We start from the raw sequence: 19,849 nt of genomic DNA, 5'->3' as shown, positions 1-19,849 counted from the left end.
CCACTCATGCTCTGTCTCTCTCTCTCTCTCTCTCTGTCAAAAATAAACATTTTAAAAAAATTTTTTAATAAATAAATAAAAATAAAGTCTCCCCTTGTATAATATGTTCAGAGGACAACAAGGTCCTCTCACCCCCATCCACAATATAGAATTACCATCCTTTGCCTTAGCAGTCCTAGCAAAGGAAAGCATGCCCAAGGGTAAGGAGCAATTATTCATTGTTGTCAGTTGTGTTTCATTTCTTAACGGTCAAGTTACAAATTGGAAAGAAGAAAACCACATCCTTTGTACCCTCAATATATAGCGTCGGTGAAGAACTAACACAGATTTTCATGTTGACTGATTTGAGGTGGGGATACCAGCCACAATGAGGAATTCCTATACATTTCTGGCATCCTCTCTCTTGATTGCCATTTTTCTCCTGCTAATTCCTGGAGGTAAGACTGATTCTCATCATTTCCATTATAACCATTAAGCAAAGTGGAGCAGACTTTCAGTGAACTTTAGGCAATATTAGCTCAGTGTAAGAGCAGATTTTTTGTTCCTCAAGCTTTAACATTCTTTCTTACATTCTAGCTCTTTATTTTAAAAGGAAAAACATCCTTCTTTCTTCTCTAAAATTGCTTCACAAGAAATAATAGAACCACCAGGGTTTAATACTGGCAATTTATACCTTGAAAATTGCCCCCTAAAATTGCCTAAATGTTAAAACAATTAAAAAAAAAAAAAAAAAAAAAACCTCTTGGGTTAGGAAAATAAATATACCTTTCTGGAAAGGAATAGTGGTAGAAATGCATAGATACTTTTTTTTAATTTTTTATTTATTTTTGAGAGAGAGAGAGAGAGAGAGTGCATGAGGGAGCACCCATGCAGGGGAGGGGAAGAGAAAGAAAGTCAGAAGATCCAAAGCAGGCTCCAGGCTGACAGCAGGGAGCCCGATGTGGGGCTTGAACTCACAAACTGTGAGATCATGATCTGAGCCAAAATCAGATGCTCAACAGACTGAGCTGCCCAGGCACCCCAATGCATAGTTTTAAATAAAATTCAAAAACCTGACTTAGTCACCCAAAACAAATTAGAAACGATTTGAAATTGCATCATTTCCCTAGGCTAGTGTGTCATTGAGAATGCTGCCACCTTGACTCTTTGGAAGTGCTATGGTATTTAGTATTAAGCTAAGTCTTGGGTACACCACCTAGTAACCAACCTACCTGGTTTTGTGTGAGCTACACGGGCACCAGTTTGAAATGCTGTGAAACTCACAGCATTATCACAAGACTGGTTGTAGCCCCTGGGTGGCTCTAGGTTTTCCTTGAAATCCTTCAAAAGTGAGGACTGATCTGGGGCTGCCTGAACTGTGCTGATGTTAAGGACCAGCCATGTGTTTATCTCCAGGTCCATCAGCTTCTGGAGGTGGGAATGGTGGGCAGGGGCTGATGGAAAGCCTATCTCACCAGGAATTTCCAAGGAAGTTCTATGGTTTACCTTGCAACTAAAAATGAGAAGAAATTTTTCAAATAACAAGGTTGAAGCATTTGGGGGACAAAGGAGTGGCATAGGATGACTGTGTTCGGGCTTGTTAAGTCCTCGACAACAGCGAAAACAGAGCAGATGAAAAATCCAATGATATCTTTTCTTCAAAGGAAACAACAAAAGCAGCTTGCTCTGCTCTGCTTTGTTTCCTGTGGTCAGAGAGAGCAACGTGGGCCCGTAAAGGGAACAGACACAGCAGATCACATGATGCTCTGGACCAGCGATCTCAACCCTCTTACACATTAGAATACTCTGGAGGGCTTTTTATTTTTTTGTTTTTGTTTTTGTTTTTGTTTTTTTTGTTTTTTTTTTAATTTTTGGGACAGAGAGAGAGCATGAACGGGGGAGGGGCAGAGAGAGAGGGAGACACAGAATCGGAAACAGGCTCCAGGCTCTGAGCCATCAGCCCAGAGCCTGACGCGGGGCTCGAACTCCCGGACCGCGAGATCGTGACCTGGCTGAAGTCCGACGCTTAACCGACTGCGCCACCCGGGCGCCCCTGGAGGGCTTTTTAAACAATGCTAGCATCCAGCCCCAGCTCCAGAGATGCTCATTCATGTTGATTCTGGGTAGAGACCAAGAGTTGCTAGTTTCCCAAACTTCTCACCTGCTCTAAACCCTTTTCCTGACCCTCATAGGAGTGGTTGGTTGCAGGAGATGTTGACCTTTTTTCTGAGGCCAGTGTATGTATGCACCAAACAGGGGACCCTGAAAAATGAAGTAGTCTACTGACTTTATGATTTCTGCAGCCCAGAAGGTCTAAAGATGCACCTTTTAAATCTATCCACCCATGACTCACCCAAGGAAAATTTAAGATGTGGGTGAAGTTCCCTGCGTTGCTCTAACTTCCTTATCCTTTACCTTCTAGAGCCTAGAATTTCCCCCTTCCCAATACACTTCCAGAAATGAGAGCCATTCAGGTCACTCTCTTCCCCTTCTCTCACTCTCATTATTTGCATCTTACTGTAGATATGGCAGTGAGTTAGCTTTATAAATGGAGTAGCAGGCCCTGTGCCCTTTTTTAAGAAACCATGAGTCTCAGCCAATAGTCAGGAGACGTATTTTGGGAAAATCCAAGAATATCTGGTGTAGGAAGGTGGAGACTCAGAGTACATCACAAAGACACAAGATCACTAAACCAGCATGGATCATGAGCCTTGTGTGTAAGTCTCCTGTTCTCTAGTAATGAAACTATACTCCGGCTCTGTCATCAAGGAAATTTGACTAAGGCACCATTTTCTCCTTATAGCATCTTCTTCCTTCTCCTCCCTCGTTGGAGAAGGCCTTCATGAAACCATGTGTTTGAGTCTGCAGGTTGAAGGGGAGCCTTGGGTGCAATAGATATTATTCTCTCAACTTAGGAATGAGGAGAGTACATGTTTCAATAAACAGAGAGCTCCCAATGACCAAAGAACTCGTAGGTGAGGGCAGAGCTAAATGGTGCCATATCAGTTTGTAAGGTGTGTTTTTTTGCAAGGGCTTTAGGTGACAAGGGCGGTTCTCAGTCTTCTAAAAGCTTTTCCACTTCCCCAGATTAATAGCCAGAAGGGAGGAGGGAGGAGTGCAGATCGTTACTAGCATCTCTGGTAGTAACTGTTACTGGTGCCGACCAATGCACAGCTGTCTGCCCTTTGCAAGCCCTGAGGCTTGAGGTCACTGGTTGTGACAGATCTCAAGCCTGATAATCCCTGGAACTGCCAATGGCATGGCTTCTGTGGGTGAAACGGCAGGACCCTCTCAGGAGTCCAATAGGAATGGGCTTTACATTCAGACATCTGAACACCTGCGTGGGGTTTGGAGGTGCTCTCATCTGTCTCCTCTCCAAGGAGGAAATGCTTGTCTGGTCTTAGAAACATGGCTTGAGGTAGAGCTCTTTGGGGTGGGCACTGACTTAAGTTGCCTTTTCCTTTTTCACAGATTTCTGTGTAAAAATTATTGGAGGAAATCAAGTGACTCCTCATTCAAGACCCTACATGGTGCTACTTAAAGGAGAAAGTATCTGTGCCGGAGCTCTGATTGAAAAAAACTGGGTATTGACTGCAGCTCACTGTGTCCTGTAAGTGCTTGGGTTTTAAAAAATATTTGTGGAGATATTCTCATTTGGGGGAATATTAACAAAGAGAATAAATCTCACTAAAACCACAGGAAGTTCATGTGTAACTTCATATCACTGAAGTCTCCAGGAAATTGCTCTACCCCAGCAGGGAGTTAAGCCCACAGAATCAGACCAATGGGGAATCCACAGTGAGCACCCACACTTCCTCTGGAGCTGCTGGGTCCAGGTGCTGCAGGGCTTTGCTTCTGGCCTTGACTTCATGACTAGAGAGAATAAACCACAGTCTGGAAGGAGAAAACTGAAGTGTCCCCTCAGGAGCCTGGCACAATAGTCAAGTAGAGAAAGCTCGGGTCTAAAACCTTCCTGTTTCCCCTAGTGAACTTCTCTCACACTTCAGCCATCTCTTAACACCTGCTGACTACTACCTTCAAACCTCTGCCAGGCTTGGGTTTTCCTCCATTCTCTAAATCAAACCTGTAAACCGGGGCTGTCCCTTGTGAAAGCCACTGTCATATTGGTTATGGAAATTTCCATGCGGCTCTATGAATTTAAGTTGAAGTTAAATAAAATTGCAAGTTTAGTTCCTTGGTGGCACTAGCCACATTTCACATTTTCAGTAGCCACATGTGGCTAGTGGCTACCATATGGGACAGTACAGATGTATAGAACATTTCATCATCCATTTGCACTTTACTGGAAGTACAGTCCTAGCCTCTTAAGTGAAACTCACATCAGCTGATGTAATGGAAGAAAACTATGTGTAATGGAATAATAGTGTGTGATGGGGGGGAAAATCACTGGAACTATCTGTTTAGTGTAGTTTATACTAGATTGTGAATGACACTAACCTTAATTATTAATATACCAGAGAATATTTTTTTAAATAGGCTCCACACCCAACATGAGACTTCAATTCATGACCCTGAGATCAAGAGTCACATGCTCTACTGACTAAGCCAACAAGGAGCCCCCTGAGTATTTTGATTTTATTAACCAAATGAACCTTTAGCATGGAGTAAAAAAAGAACCCTGGCCCCCTCCTTCAGATCACCATCCCCCACCCCCAATATACACACACTCAGTGCCATGCAAATAGGGTCCTTCATTGGGCAGTCATATTTCTGGAAGTTTGCCCATTTAAGTTTGTTACAAACTTAAATCTTACAAAGATCCCTCCAGTGCACTTCTCTAAACTATCCAGTGCCTTTTGCTTCTGTCTCTAGAACCCTGAGAACTTCGTGTTTCAGTATTCTGCAACCTGATTCTCTATCACAGCTCAAGGTGGGTTAAGGGATACAACACTAAAGCCCCAACCCACATGATCCCAAGACTTGGCTTAGCTGCTATGGAATTCTCTTGTTATTTACTTTTCAATGAACCTAGTTTAGCATGTTATAAAGAAGCTGGTGGTAATAATGATGAATTCACAAGCAACTGTTTATTCTTCAAAGTACACTTTTTTCTTTCTGAGCCATAAACAAGTATTTCCACAGCAGGTATACTTACAAATGAGACAGTGAAACTGATCACTTAACATGCTCTGCTACTGATACAAAGAGTAAATCCTGTTAATATACTGTCTGTTTTCAGGAACAGAACGTCCCAGGTCATTCTTGGAGCTCACTCAATAACCAAGAACGAGACAGAAAAGCAGATAATGTTTGTTAAGAAACAATATCCCTATCCGTGCTTTGACCAGGACACGCATGAAGGTGATCTTAAACTTTTACAGGTATGTACCTTTGGTTGACTTAAAAGTCATAGAACCTCCTACGTTCTGGCTGCCAAATGGAAATTTTTTCCTCAGTGCCCTAGAGCTATAGACTATAGTTACATAATGGGGTCCTCGAAGGTTGGGCTAGAATTTAAGTAAAAATGTGACCATCTAGATTACCTCATTTTGTTAAGTCTTCATGCTTGTCTTCTAACAGCTGACCAAAAAGGCAAAAATTAATAAAAATGTGAGCACCCTCCGTCTTCCTAAAAAGGGGGATGATGTGAAACCAGGAACCATGTGCCAAGTTGCAGGCTGGGGGAAAATTCGTAATAACTCACCTCAGTCGGATACTCTGAGAGAAGTCAATATCACTGTCATAAACAGAAGAATCTGCAATGATCAAAAGCACTATGATTATCATCCTGTGATTGGACTGAATATGATTTGTGCCGGCAGCCTCAAGGGTGGAAAAGACTCGTGCAGTGTAAGTGAAATAAGATCCCATGTTTGAGCTGTTGGAATTACTCATGCAGATATAGAACATGTAACATCATGCTTTGTCTTGTCATGACGTTGGCTTCTGTAGGGTCCTAGTGCTTTTTTTTAAAGAAGTTTGATAAGATGCCAGTCAAAAAACTTACTGTTCTCAGCTTAAGTAAGTTGTTCATCAAAAACAAATTCACTGCTAAGGCATGGGTTGATCTAGTACATCTTCTTGATTTTACAAAAAAAAAAAAAAAAAAAAAAACACTGAGAAGCAATTTTTTTCTCATTTTTCATATGAACATACACAGCTCTAAATTTGAAAATCTGGGACATCCAGGAAAGCTGAAGTCAGGGTTCCTCTAGGGCCTCCAGTCCCTGTACAGAGAATGTGCAAGTGTCCGTACCAGAGTCCCCTGAGCAGCAGCGGGACAGGGCTCTGCTGAAAGACAGGAGTAGAAGAGACACCTCATAAAGTTTTCAGCTCTGAGTTTATCATTTCTCACCTTTCCCAAAGACCCTGTAGAGAAAGCCTCCTCTGAAGAGAAGGAGCTGCCGTGTAGGTGGTCTGGGAGTTTAAATCAGAGACTGAGAGATCCAGAGGTCTCTGCTCTTTTCACAAGTTTGTCCAAACACCGGCAGAATCTGAATGGCTTGATTTCAGGAACAAGGCTAAGCAAATCTCAGGAAAAGATGACATTTGTCCTCTGCATCTTTGCACTTCCTGTCCTTTGCCCTCCCTCTTCCCTCCCCTCCCTTCAGCCACCACTCTGGAAATCCAGGAACCCAGAATCTTCATGCCATTGGGACCACACGCAACACCCTAAAGCCATGGCAGCATCCCAGTATGCCTGTCTGCCTCTCAACAGCCACCCTCTACCATCAAAACTTAGCAGTCCTTCTCCCGTTCCCTCAGTGCCCAAGACCTCTCAGAAGTGGCTATGAGTGAATCAAACCTGAGGGACTAATTATGAAAATTTCAGGCACTGCATGAAACACACCATTTCAGGAGGGGTCCCAGGCTTGCACATAGTTGCTTAGTTCATACGCTCATAAGGCTAGTTTTTGCCTGAACAAGAGGGATCGTTGATGCCTTCACATGGCTGAGAAGGAGCTGGGCCCTCAGACCTGGGGCTCGCAGAGCTCCATGTGTATGCCTCAGTGGCCCTCTGTGCAACACCAACAATCTTTCCTAAAGCCAGAGTAGTGAAATGGCCACTTCAGACTCTGGATCTCAAATACATTTAAATATGCTGATTCTAGAATTCCACGAGAGAAAACAGGATCACACAGTGGGTGGCACAGGATGCATAAAGCATTGACCCACAGCTAACTGAAAGGGCTCTGCTAGTGGAGGCAGTTAGCTCTGAAGTGCGATCACTGGCTTCTGGGACCTCCCATCTAGTGTCAGATGCTCCAAAGAGACTTGAGGGAGAAATTTCTATTTGACAGGATGAAGGGAAAATTTGCTTTGGTTTTGTTCCTTTGGGAAAACAATTATCTGCTTGGAGAGATGAGGAAACATGGTATTTACTCTTTGCCTCAACATCCCATCTGCATTTGACTCTTTTACCTCTTGAATTATTAAGCATTTTAAGAAAATGACAGGGACCCCTGGGTGGCTCAGTTGGTTAAGCATCTGACTCTTGATTCAGCACAAGTCATGACCTCCAGGTTGTGGGACAGATCCCCATGTCAGAAATCTCTCTCTCCTGGGGTGCCTGGGTGGCTGAGTTGGTTAAGTGTCCAACTTTGGCTCAGGTCATGATCTTGTGGTTTGTGGGTTCAGGCCCCACCTCAGGCTCTGTGCTGACAGCTTGTTCAGAGCCTGGAGACTGCTCTGGATTCTGTCTCCCTTTCTCTCTGCCCTTCCCCCACTTACACTCTGTCTCTCTCAAAAATAAATAAACATTAAAAAAATTTTGTTTAATAAAAAAAAAGAATTCTCTCTCTCCCTCTCTCTACCCCTCCCCACTCATGGTCACTCTCTCTCAAAATAAATAAACAAATAAACATTTTTTAAAATGCAAATAGGAGGGTTTCCCTTATTTTTTTTTTTTTAAGGTTTATTTATCTGTTTTGAGAAAGAGTGCAAGCAGGGGAGGGGCAGAGATGAGGGAGGAGAGAGAGAATCCTAAGCAGGCTCTGCGTTGTCAGCACAGAGCCCAGCACAGGGCTGAACCATGAGAGCATGAACTGACCCAAAATCAAAAGTCGGGTACTCAACCGACTCAGACACCCAGGTGCCCCAGGAGGGTTTTCCTTCTAAAGCACAATCAGTCTCAAAATTAGTAGATAACGTGAACAATAATACATTTTATTTCATGTTCACTGGTTTACAAATAAGTTGAGTAAGCCAATTTTCAAAATATCAAAATATTTCCCAACATTTTGAACTTTTAAGCACTAATTTTCATTTAAGTCAAGGTTGGTCTTAACTCCACATTGAATGCTCCACGTTAAATGGAACCTCTTCCATTCCACTAGTGATCACGTTCCATGCTGATCTCCACTACCCATCTTGTTTTCCTCCAGGGAGATTCTGGAAGCCCTTTGATATGTGAGGGTACTTATAGAGGCGTTACTGCTTTTGGCCTTCCAGGGAAATGCGGAGACCCTCGAGGACCTGGCATCTATACTCTTCTCTCACAGAAGTATCTCAACTGGATAAATAAGACTATGAAGGGGCAGTTTAGATAACTGTATTTCATTTCATTTGCCATCACTTGTTAATGTTATCATAAATAAAATCAATTTGTGTAACTGTATCCATTTCTCTTATAACTTTAGTGGGCAGATCTGCACTGGCAAAGTAACCTTGTGGATAATGCAATGGAGACAGGAGGAAACCAATGTCATAGTGTCATCCATGTGTCAAGTGACAATCATACTTTGCTTGCATTATTCAGCATCTCACTGGGACCCATCAGGAGTGACAATAAGGTCAGGTCTGTCTAGTAACAAAAACAGTGTTGGACCCAGCAATTCTGCAGGAAACAGAAACAGCCAGTCTGGAGCATTTGAGTTAGAAGAGGAAATGCCTTATGGTGTTTTTCCAAAGGCAGGTGAGAAATAGAAATTAAAATTTAGGGAACACAAATGAAACACCTGGACACACAAGAAAAGTATACAAGAGAAAGTCACCCCCCTTTCTCATTAGTTGGTATTTAAGCCTTAGATTATCTAGGTGATTTCCTGGTTCTCTTCGTCTCTGAGCCTGGGTAGGGCCAATCAACATGGTGGCTACAGTGGCTGCCATCACATACTAGGGAGTGAGTGCTCAAAGTTTTCCTTGAAAAAATTCCATGTTGTTATTCATCACATTGAACTCAGTGGATAGTCATCAGTCCAGCAGCCCCTTCAAGATGTGATTATGTGAATGGATTTCTTCAATTTCCATTAGTTCCTTTAGGGATATGCATGTGTGTGCATGCACACACAACGTATACCCAAACCAAGAACACACATCAACACTAAGAGACAGCTTCTTAAAACAAAGAAGGAAGCCTAGCTCAATTACCAATGCTCAGGCCCCACCTCTAGAAATTTTTATTTAATTGTATTCAGTGAGACCCAGGACATAGTATTCTTTATCTAATCACCACAGTGATACAAATATGCAGCTAGTGATGGGAATCCCTACACTAAAAAGTGAGGTCTGGTTCTGATATCTAAAACAGAGGCTCTAAGAGAGTCACTAGGATGATCCTGTAGATACCTACTATCATCCCTAATTCCTAGTTAGGATTTTAACAGCAACAAGAGGATGGAATAGTCCCTACCAGAAATATTACAGGTTTAGAAGTCCACTTAAAAAGTACTTGCATGGAACCCTCATTCATTGCTGGTAGAAGTGTAAACTGGTACTTCTTAGGAAAGTTGTCAATGACGTATATTCTATGACTTAACCATTCCACACCTCAGTATATACCCAACAGAAATGAGTGCTTTTGTCCACCAAAGACATGTTTAAGAATGTGCACAGCAACTTTATTCTTAAAGTTGAAACTGAAAATAGCTCAAATATTCATCAATAAAATGGATAAACAATTGTACATTTATACAATGGAATGTTACACGGCAAGAAAAAGAAAAATCTACAGATACATGTAATGATATGAATTAATCTTACAAACTTAATATTGAGTGAAAGAAGTCAGACAAAAAGAATATATAGTGTGTGATTCCATTTATCTGAAGGTTTGCATAAGGCAAAACTAACAATAGGGATAGATGTCAGAATAATGGAGAGGTGCTGACTAAGAGTGGGTACAAGGAAGTCTTTAAGGTATAATAAATGTTCATATCTTGATCTGAATAGTATATTAATATCAAATGGGTGGTATAGACTGATACCAAGAGTTCAAACCTAGGTAACATCATCTCAAAACACTTGCTGGAGAGGTTTGGACTTAGCAGATGAGCAAAGAAAATGAAGAGTAGGAATTCCAGACTAGAAGAAAAGCTCCAACAAAGGCATCAAGGCAGGAAATCACAAGACTTAGCCCAGGGTCAACACAGTCCCACTTCAGATCCTCTATCCCCCTCTCCTTCTGTCCCATCCCTGATCACGCCCTTTCTATCAAATAAACATTTTTTAAAAAGGTAATTGAACAAAAGAACAATGGCCTGATTGAGCCTAAAAACAGTTTAGCAGTTATCAAATCCAAATTCCTGTTCTTATAAATGTTATAACAAACCCAAGGCCATTCAGTCAGTTTATGGCAGAGCCAAGGTAAGCACAGGTATCATACTTCAGGTTCTGGGCTTGGGACCTGAAGGTTGAGGTGAGGGACTAAGGTAATATGGAGTCATGGAAGGTTTCTGAGCAGGGGCCTAAGAAGATCACCACAGTGCTTATAGAAATGTAACCTAACAGTGGTGTGGAGACCCATGAAGAATAAAGATAGGAAAAACAGTTAGAAGGAATTACAACAGAGTGGTCATCAGGCATTCAGGACATGCCTAGGCTGAAACAAAAGGGAGAGAAAGAGAACAAAAGGTAAATGGAGTAAACGTGCAGCAGAATAATCTGCATGTTTCCTGAGTGACGGGATGACCAGGATAAGGATGAGACCACGAAAGGGGACAAGGAAGTCCTATGGAAGATCTCATTTTGAGAGGAAATAATATGCATGCTTAACATACTGCCTACCATACAGTAGGATTTTAATCAATATTTTTCAAGCAAAATATTATTTGTATGTATTTTTAACATTCTGAGTTTGAGCTAAAGATAAGAAAGGATCTCAGAAAGGAAATACCCAGAGGCAGAAAGAAGGGTGAGGCTGGAGCTTGGAAAGTCAAGTGGGAAAAAGGAGTTTGGAAATCTCTTTTATAGATATTCTGACTCTAGCAGTGGAAATGCATCTCTAACAAGGAAGAGATAGAGAAAAAAGAAGAAAAAGGAGGAGGAAGAAGAGGATCAGGAGGGAGAGGAAAGTAGAAAAGAGGCCAAGACAATGTCTGGGAAATCCAACAGGAGGAAGTGAGGAAAATAAAGCAACCTGAGAAAGAAAGTCAGGAAAACAGATATTCACCGCAAGAAAAGCACTTTATCCTATTTGATCCTCACCACAACCCCATGGAGAAGACAAGGCCAATGTCATCATTCTCACTTCAAAGTGAGGAAACTGGAGCTCACAGAGGGGCTGAGTGACTCACAGCAGTTCCATACACAGGCTGTGCCATCGGCTGCGGCAGAAAACACTCGGGTCTGGTCTGGACTCAAAGCCAGGTGCAGCACTCTGCCCCTGTGGCCTGTGGGAAAAGGGGAAGACAGTTAATGTCCCACATGACAAGAGCTGTTGCTGAGGTGGGGCCACAAATCCCACCCCAGGATGAAGGCTTCTCCAAAACCTGCCAAGTTTGGAGCTCATGCTCCCACTGAGCCTGTGCTGTGGTAAACAGAGCCAACTATGGTCAGTACCCTAAAGTGGCTGAGGTTTGGCTTCACCATTTCCTTTTCAGACCTCTTCCACCTTGTATTAGTTTCCTTGGGCTGCTGCAACACATTACCAGAAACTGCCTGAGACAAGAGAAACTTACTGTCTTACAGTTCTGGTGACCAGAAGTCCAGAATCAAGGAGTGGACAGGGCTGCCTCCCTCTGGAGACTCCTGGGGAGGTTCCAACTTTCGCCTCTTCTAGCTGTTGGCAGTCCTTAATCTGGGGCCACATCACTCTATTCTCTGCCTCTGTGGTCATACGGCCCCTATTCTGTGTGTCTGTTCTCTGTGTGTCTCTTGTAAGGACACTTGTCATTGGACTTAGGGTTCATCTGGATAATCCAGGATGATCTCATGTCAAGATCCTCAGCTTAATTACATCAGCGAAGATCTTTTCTCCAAATAAGATCACAATCACAGCTTCCAGGAATTTGAGGAGGATACCTTTAGGAATCATTTTTTAGCCCATCACACCCTTCATGCCCCAAACCACTATCACTTCTGTCTTCTCTAATCCACCAACACCCAGCAATTGCTATTGCTGTGCTCCTGACTCCCATACCATCCCTTTTCTTAACCTTTCCAAAAACGTCCTCCCCTTGGGATCTAGATTTCAAGGAGCTAATCAAATAAATTGATTCAGCTTAATAGAAAAGGACCCAAAAACCTCTCCCGCAAAGCAAATATGAGTCTTAGTTATCTAATTCTGGAGACAATACCCCTTTTTTGTTATGTAACCAATCATCTCCCCAAAAAAACCACTTTGTGGAACAGTAGTTCTATATGAAGTTAATGGGTATTAAATATGGAAAAAAGTGTCTAATGCTCACATGAGTTAGGGAGCTCCAGGTTAAAAAGAATGAAACAGGATTCCTTATTTTAAGACTGCTATATTTGGGAGAAGAGAGTATAATAGGCAGCATTTCTGAAACATATTTTATGAGAGTCCTTTTGATGCAAGCATCTCACATGGCTCCTGTTCCTTGGAAAATACTTGGCAAAACCTATCCTAACCCAATAGTGACTGTAACAATCAAAACTTGAGGCCAAAGCAGGCAAAACTGACTCCATGAAAGGAGGCTGAGGCTGGGATGATGGGGGGAAGGAACGAGGTTGGATAAGCTTTTGAGTGAGGAAGTCATTGGGGGCACACATAAAATCTAAGTAGGTGAGTGGTCATCTCCTCATAGGACCAGTACAGCTTACAACTCAAGTGAATTCTGGAATTTCAGAAATAATCTTGTGTTCTGACACCTGATTCTCAGCAGCAAGAAGTGCAAATATACTATTCCACTCCCAAAGGAGACATATCTTAGAAACTTGGGAATATTTCCATCCACACATATCACTCCTAATCCTCTCCTGCATGTTCACACGCATGTGCACACACACACGCCCCTATGGTGACATGGGATTGCCGCAGGTGTGTCAGTACATTAAAAAAAAATGTAGATTCATAGATACAAAGCAGATCCCTTATTTTATACATGAAAAAAAAAATTCAGGAATACCAAACGTCTTGTCCTAGGTCACAGAGCTAATTCATGGCAGGACCAGAACTATAATCAAATCCAATGCTCTAAACATTTAGCCCATCCTCCAAACCCAGAGCAAAGAAGAATCTTTTCTCCTATTGAAGACCACTGTCCCTTATTTTTTTAATTAAACACTTAAAAATTAAAGCAATATAAATGAAAAGCCACTTAATTTAGTTAGCATAAATATAGAACATTACACAGGAGAACTGAATGGCTTAGTTGGCTAAGCATTTGACTCTTGATTTTAGCTCAGGTCATAATCTCACAGTTGGTGAGATTGAGGCCGGCATAGGGCTCTGCACTGACAGCACAAAGCCTGCTTGGGATTCTCTCTCTCCCTCTCTATGCCCCTTTCCCACCCATGCACTCATTCCCTCTCTAAATAAACAAACAAACAAACAAACTTAAAAAAAATAACATTACATAAATACTTTCAAATTAAACTTGAGAGAGGCGCTTGGGTGGCTCAGATAGTTGAGTGTCTGACTCTTGATCTCCGCTCAGGTCATGATCCCACAGCTCCTGAGTTCAAGCCCTGTTTCAAGCTCTTTGCTGTCAGTGCAGAGCCTGCTTTGGATCCTCTGTCCCCATCTCTCTGCCCCTCCCCTGCTCCCTCTCTCTCTCTTTCTCTCTCTCTCAAAAATAAATAAACATTTTTTAAAAAGAAAGAAAGTGGAAGAGGAGTAACAGAGAAAAAAATTCCATATCTTTTCTAAAGCAGGCTTTGAAAAATGTTTCAACTTAAAAAAATGGACAGCTACTTCCAGGATTTGTTAGGAAAATGGAGTTTGTATCAGAAGCAAAGGCATTCTCGAAATACTTCTCTCATAAGTGACAATCTTAATTTACTAGATTAAGTGGGAAATGCCATATTTATCTCAGCCAAAAGTCATCCTTTAGGATTTATATCCCTAAATTCTAAGAATATTATCACTGAAAGGATTGAAAGTTTTGTTTTCTTTATGCAGCTATCAATATAAAGGAGACCACATATCGATGCATGTGCTATGGACTGATGAAACCAAATCAAAGGCCACATCTCACTTATAGGCTAGAAAGTTACCCACTCCCACTTCAAAGCTTGTAAATTACAACTTTGGGGGGGAATGAGGGGAAGAAAAATGGTAAGCTTTCTTTCTTCTGAAGTTATATGGGTGAGGCTTCTTTAACTGAATTTTCCCCCCAGAAAATCATGACTGTGGTTAACAGAGTGAGACTAATGAAGGGCATGGCCAGAATCTAGAATAGTCTTTTTCCAAATTTTCTGACCACAACTCACAGTTCAAAACTACATTTTATGTAGTAACCCCATATTAGACACATATCTGTACTGCACAGCGTAACAGAAGTTTTGCAAAATAATACCTACATATACATTTTTCCATTCTATTCTATTCTATTTCATTTTTTAATGCTAACCACCTGACGTGTGTTTGTATAACACCCACCCTGCTAAACATTTTTGAGAAATATCGCATGTGGAAGATACTACTGCATCAGAGATGAGAATTAGTGTCTAAGACCTCAAAAGTAACTGCATCTTCTCTGACCATAAACATGTTAAGAGGAGAAAAGGTTAAATGCACTCTTTGGAATTCTGTCTAATATCAATGAAAGAAATTCACAAAGCATTACTAAAGATGCTAAAGAATTTATAGTTTGTTTTTTTTAATGTTTTTTAAAAATTTATTTAGAGGGAGAGACAGAGCATGAGCAGTAGAGAGGGGCAGAGGAAGAGAGAGAGAGAGAGAGACAGAGAGACAGAGAGAGAGAGAGAGAGAGAATCCCAAGCAGGCTCCATGATCAGTACAAAGCCCAGATGTGGGGCTTGATCCCAAGACCCTGGGATCATGACCTGAGCCGAAATCAAGAGTCAGATGCTCAACCGACTCAGCCACTCACGTGCCCCAAGAATTTATGGTTTGTTAAAGCTAGAGAAAAAAGAAAATGTACCAGTTAAGTTCATTCTTTATTCCAATTATCAGCAAATTTACTCGAGTAGCTATCAGATGTCCTAACCTAGCTGAAGGATCTAATTAGCTACTGGAATTGTAGTTTTATGAAGAATCAGGCTTAAGGCTTGATTAAAAATGTTTCTCTAATCAGAAAACATCCCATGCACTGCATGTCTTATGATTTAAAATATGCAAAGGATCAACTCATGTCCATCCTACACTCATGGCTGGCCCCCCAAGTAGCTCTATCAAGAACTGCCTACATTTTTATTTACCAAATCACACGGTATAAAGATATAAAGGTCATCCCAAGGTCAGTCAGAGGTCCAGTCAGACTGACCAGCAGGAGCAGGAAGTCTTTCTGTGAAGGGTGTTTTTTTTTGTTGTTGTTGCCAAATGACATTATCAGAATCTGCAAAGAGAGTCAAAGTATTACCTCTGTCTAACAGGATATATATTTGGGGGTTTGTCTGTTTCTTCCCACAAAAGTGTAGTCTCCACAAGGGCAAAGATAATGTCTGTCTTGTTTACATGTATATTCCCAATACCCCCAAAAAGTGCCTCACACATGCTAGATGCACATTAAGTGGGCATTGAATAATTAAATCCCAGGTACTGACCAGGACACACATTGCATGTGAAGAGGAAGAAGACAGGATATGTTATCAGAAGCCTACAAGAGATTGTATGCCATATTTTGTTCCATCATCAACCATCATTTCTATCTTCATATTTACCAGGGCTGGGTAGAAGGGGATACCTATTCACCCATGAACCCCCTTGAACATTCCAGATTGTCCCCGAGAGGATTTAAGACCCTTGAGGATGAAACCTGAGTCTTGCTCCCCATCATGGGATCTTCTTCTCAAGAAACACCCCATAAATGTTTATAGAACTAAACTGAAAAAGAACCAATTTCTGTCTTGAAGGGGCAGGGGAGCACCAGGGCTCCTTGATCTTCAATGGTCTCCCCTCAGAGAACAACATCTCACCCTTTTCATCTTTCCTTATCTCCCACACATTCCAGCACTGCTGGTTCTTCTGCAAAGTAAGGTGAGACGATTTATGATACTAACTCCAGAATTCAAAAACATAGTTTAGTAACTGTCCCTTCATCCACACAGGTATGCAAGAAGGAGAAGACATGACAATTTTAAGTGATGAAAAATCTTAGTCAAATTCAGAAGCACTCACCTATACACACCCTGAGGTGGTTGTAGGCCTTTCTCCTCTGACAAAATATCTATTTCAAAGAGCCAGCGGGGAAAAATCTTTCATTTAGGGCTTTTCCTGCCAATGACACCTCACTTAGCTATAGATACATGGCATTTTACTCACCTATTTACTTACCAAAAAATCCAGCCGACCTGGCCAGACCGGGACAGGCCCACACAGTCACATCATTCTTAGGAGTACCTTGGCCACTTGCAATCTCCTTTGTCTTAGGGAGCCAGATTAGGGAACAAATCTGTAAGAATGGCCCCCAAAACACAGAATTATGGCAATGTCTGATTCATTATGAACGTGTTTCAAACTGATTCTAGGCAGTGTGTTCTGTCCACGTGCATCCTCCAGTCCGCAGCTGGGGTTAGGGTGTTAGAGGAATGACATGAGTTCTAGGAAAGTTTATCCCAAGGCAACAAAGGACTAAATACACAAATAGGTTTAGCTGCAATGAACCCACAAATTTAAGTAGACTGGCACACAGTCAAAGCAGTGCCGAGAAAAAAGGGAAATGTGGAAAAAATCTGGGGGGAAAAGGATACACAAATTAACTTTCAACTCACCGATAAAGGTTTTAGAAAGAGAAACTCTCGAGAACTGAAATCCCAATAGACTCAGCAAGTACAGAAAGGTGTGTTTGGGTCCTAGGCTCTCTTATGAATCATTTTCACAAGGTTCTAGAATATCAGAGTGAAGGTCAACTCCAGCAGAGACTGTTACCTGTGAGTTCATGTTTGGGGTCTGGATGGTTTGCCCAGTATTTATGTCCAAGATATGTAAGTGTCCGTCCTTCATTCCACCTCCAACAGCAAGGACTGCAGACTGCCAGGGACACCAATCCATGGCCTTTAAAGTTCAAATAAGCACACAGGCAGGTCAGCCTTGGAGAAAGTGAGTTTGGGAATGTGCCTGCTCAGGTAAGCAGAAGTGCCAGAGGTCTGCACACGCCACAGCTCTCCTGGACCTCTGATCTAAAGGCAGGAGCAATGGCAATCTCTAGAGGTTACTCCGAAGGGACTAGAGACCACCTATTAGGTGCCTTCCTTAAATGTTGATAACAATTGCAAATATTTTTAAACAAAGAAAAATCACCCAATAATATGTTCCGAAAACTACACTCCACATGTCCTATGTGGCAAAACTCCACTGCTGGAGTAGTTGACATGTCCCCTAGAATCTGGTTATGAAATGCAGCCCTCCTCTCATTTGTCTCCCTGTGTCTTCAGGTTCTAGGTCAGAGAAGAAAAGACAAAATGGAGCCACACATGATTGCTTGCAAGTCAAAAGCACTCATGCATTTCAACTCCTAATACGTTTCAGGAAATAAAATTGCCTTTGATTTACTTATTTATAAATTACTATAGTTAATTCTGAAAAATAAGATTCAGTGTTTCATATTTCTACTGATAATTCAAATGATGAGTAATAGCCATTTTAAAGGACATTCTAACAAATATTTCATTTCTACTAATCGGTATATAGATATCTATAGATCTATCCTGGTATTAGGCTGCCACAAGCTTGACTTGCTCACGTTTCAGAAACTCTTGGTTGAATTCATTGTATTTCTGACAACAAGGTGTATAAGAAAGTAACTTGTTTGGCTTGGCTTGGGTTTTTCACATGCTGGGTTTCTATTTTGCTTTGTTTTGTTTTACATTTTGTTTGCTGACAGAATATTTTACATATGTTTTTCCTACTTTTTTTCAAATCATTAATAATGGGCATTTGGACTTAAAATCATTCTTAATGTTCTGTGGATATTAAAATCCACAAGCCAGAGTATTGGGCCACCACTATTCCTTAGCAGCAGGTATTTTATGTTAAACCCTCTATCAGGAAACTCCATGATAATGTTTTAAGTTCTCATTCCAATAAATTTGCTCATAGTTAGTAAAGTAGAACCATTTCTTTGCTCTATAAGTGATAAATATCCTGGGACTAGACTGAGGCCAACACATATCTCTATGTCACCAAAGGAATGAAAGTATGGATTTTTTTCACTAGAAATAAGAATTTAAAATACAGAGAAATAAAAAATATATATTATACAGAGCATGGTGAATATTGGTTTAAGTGTGAAGCACCCTTCCTCCTCCTTCTGGTAACAGGTTTCCTTTCATGGGTGTGAGCTCATGACTCAGGCCTCACCAGTCAGTGTACCCATCTCTCTGGCCGCAATTATCTGTTGGGAGATGAGAATGTGTCCAAGTTCATATCAGAGTCCTGCCTGGTACTTTTCTACCAGAGTTACAGGGAACGGTAATTTCTTCACCAGTTCCCATCTGGGAGAATCTGAATTTAAAGCTGATAAGAGCCATCTTGCCCACAGAATGGACTCTGAATAAAGAATGAATTGAAACAGAGACAGGCAGAGCCAAGAGCCAAAGAGACAGAACTCTAACGACATTATTTAAGGCCCTAGATCCAGACAATATTTGAAACAGCTGTATGTATCCCGGACTCCTCAGTTGTAAGAGAAAATATATTTACTTTTTTGCTGAAGCTCAAGATTAACTCTGGTTTCGGTCACTTACAAACCACAAAACCTGATGCATGGGAAATATAAATAGGATTGTCTTTGAGGAGAGTGATGGCAAAATCCAAAACAAATTCTGGGCGAAGAAAATCTCAAAACATTGGCTTAATGGCTTTGTTCTCAGGTGCAAAGGATACTCAGTGATCTCTTCGTAAAAGCAACTTGGAAAGTGATTGATGCTCTTACCTTGACTGCTGTAGGTTGGGGTATGACTTTCAGTGGTTGAACCTGTGCTTTTGCACTCGGGTCACCGGGCCATATAGTCAGCAGTCCGTCACTACAGCCACTGGAAAGCAGCCTACTGTCAGGCGACCACTTCAGAGCACACACAGCTTGTTGGTGGTGAAGTGTTCCAACGTGATGCCGGGCTACCCGAACGTCGTGATGATAAACTCGGCCCAACCTCGACCCACTGCACGGAGGTAAAGGGGTAGGTTTCTGGCAGAAAACTTGAGCCCTATTGCTAACAAGCATTTGAAAACATGAAGGAAAGCATAGTCCACACTACCAAGAGGCCCCTCAGGACAGATTCACAGCACAGGTTTTGAACATTCTTTGTATTAGTCACGATAGAGGATTCTGCCTGGGTTATTGTTTTCACAAGTGAAAAAAAATTTGTGGGGCAGACTTTCAAATCTGGGTATCAAGAGGATATCCTTTGATAGATATTTCTAACGGCTTTACTATGATGCAGGCAGCTATAGAAAAGATAAATTTAAAAGATTACCCTATTTTTTCAGGAAGGAGTCTTTGTACCGAACCTAGGAAATAGTACTTTCCTGGAACTCAGAATATTTCCTATTATCCCAATGAAATAGTTTTAGTATATATACTAAATATATTTTAGTAAATATATT

The 19,849-nt window shown here is 41.4% G+C and overlaps 2 protein-coding genes across 5 annotated transcripts in view; one reads left to right on the top strand and one right to left on the bottom strand.

The window, feature by feature from the left end:
• The first annotated feature begins 334 nt into the window (after positions 1-334).
• GZMA (granzyme A) lies at positions 335-8,557 on the top strand. The gene is made up of 5 exons (XM_025924514.2): positions 335-437; positions 3,451-3,589; positions 5,180-5,321; positions 5,521-5,790; positions 8,325-8,557. Exons 1-5 carry the CDS (start codon positions 368-370, stop codon positions 8,487-8,489), a joined length of 786 nt encoding a protein of 261 aa, XP_025780299.2. The 5' UTR covers positions 335-367; the 3' UTR covers positions 8,490-8,557.
• A 2,371-nt stretch (positions 8,558-10,928) lies between these two features.
• Positions 10,929-19,849, bottom strand: part of CDC20B (cell division cycle 20B) — a 49,392-nt gene continuing 40,471 nt past the window's right edge. For 2 of the 4 annotated variants that reach the window (XM_025923635.2, XM_086700964.1), the window contains exons 9-12: positions 19,179-19,404; positions 17,174-17,299; positions 16,580-16,697; positions 10,929-11,549 (exon numbers count right to left, since the gene is read on the bottom strand). In XM_025923635.2, the coding sequence (XP_025779420.2) occupies positions 11,404-11,549; positions 16,580-16,697; positions 17,174-17,299; positions 19,179-19,404 (616 nt within the window). In that variant the 3' untranslated portion in view covers positions 10,929-11,403. The remainder of the gene's footprint in view (positions 11,550-16,579; positions 16,698-17,173; positions 17,300-19,178; positions 19,405-19,849) is intronic. The other 2 variants (XM_086700970.1, XM_086700973.1) reach the window with 1 other exon arrangement.

Source organism: Puma concolor, chromosome A1 (genome assembly GCF_028749965.1).
Source record: "Puma concolor isolate L17-30 chromosome A1, mPumCon1.1.hap2, whole genome shotgun sequence".
NCBI lineage: Eukaryota > Metazoa > Chordata > Mammalia > Carnivora > Felidae > Puma > Puma concolor.
This window is presented reverse-complemented; position numbering and strand designations above follow the sequence as displayed.

What these genes read in the sequence shown, in the direction of transcription:
- GZMA (XM_025924514.2), top strand. Translation starts at nt 368, where the DNA reads ATGAGGAATTCCTATACATTTCTGGCATCCTCTCTCTTGATTGCCATT. An exon ending in GTGATCTTAAACTTTTACAG is followed by an intron (nt 5,322 to 5,520) that starts GTATGTACCTTT and finishes GTCTTCTAACAG; the next exon opens with CTGACCAAAAAGGCAAAAAT. An exon ending in GTGGAAAAGACTCGTGCAGT is followed by an intron (nt 5,791 to 8,324) that starts GTAAGTGAAATA and finishes GTTTTCCTCCAG; the next exon opens with GGAGATTCTGGAAGCCCTTT.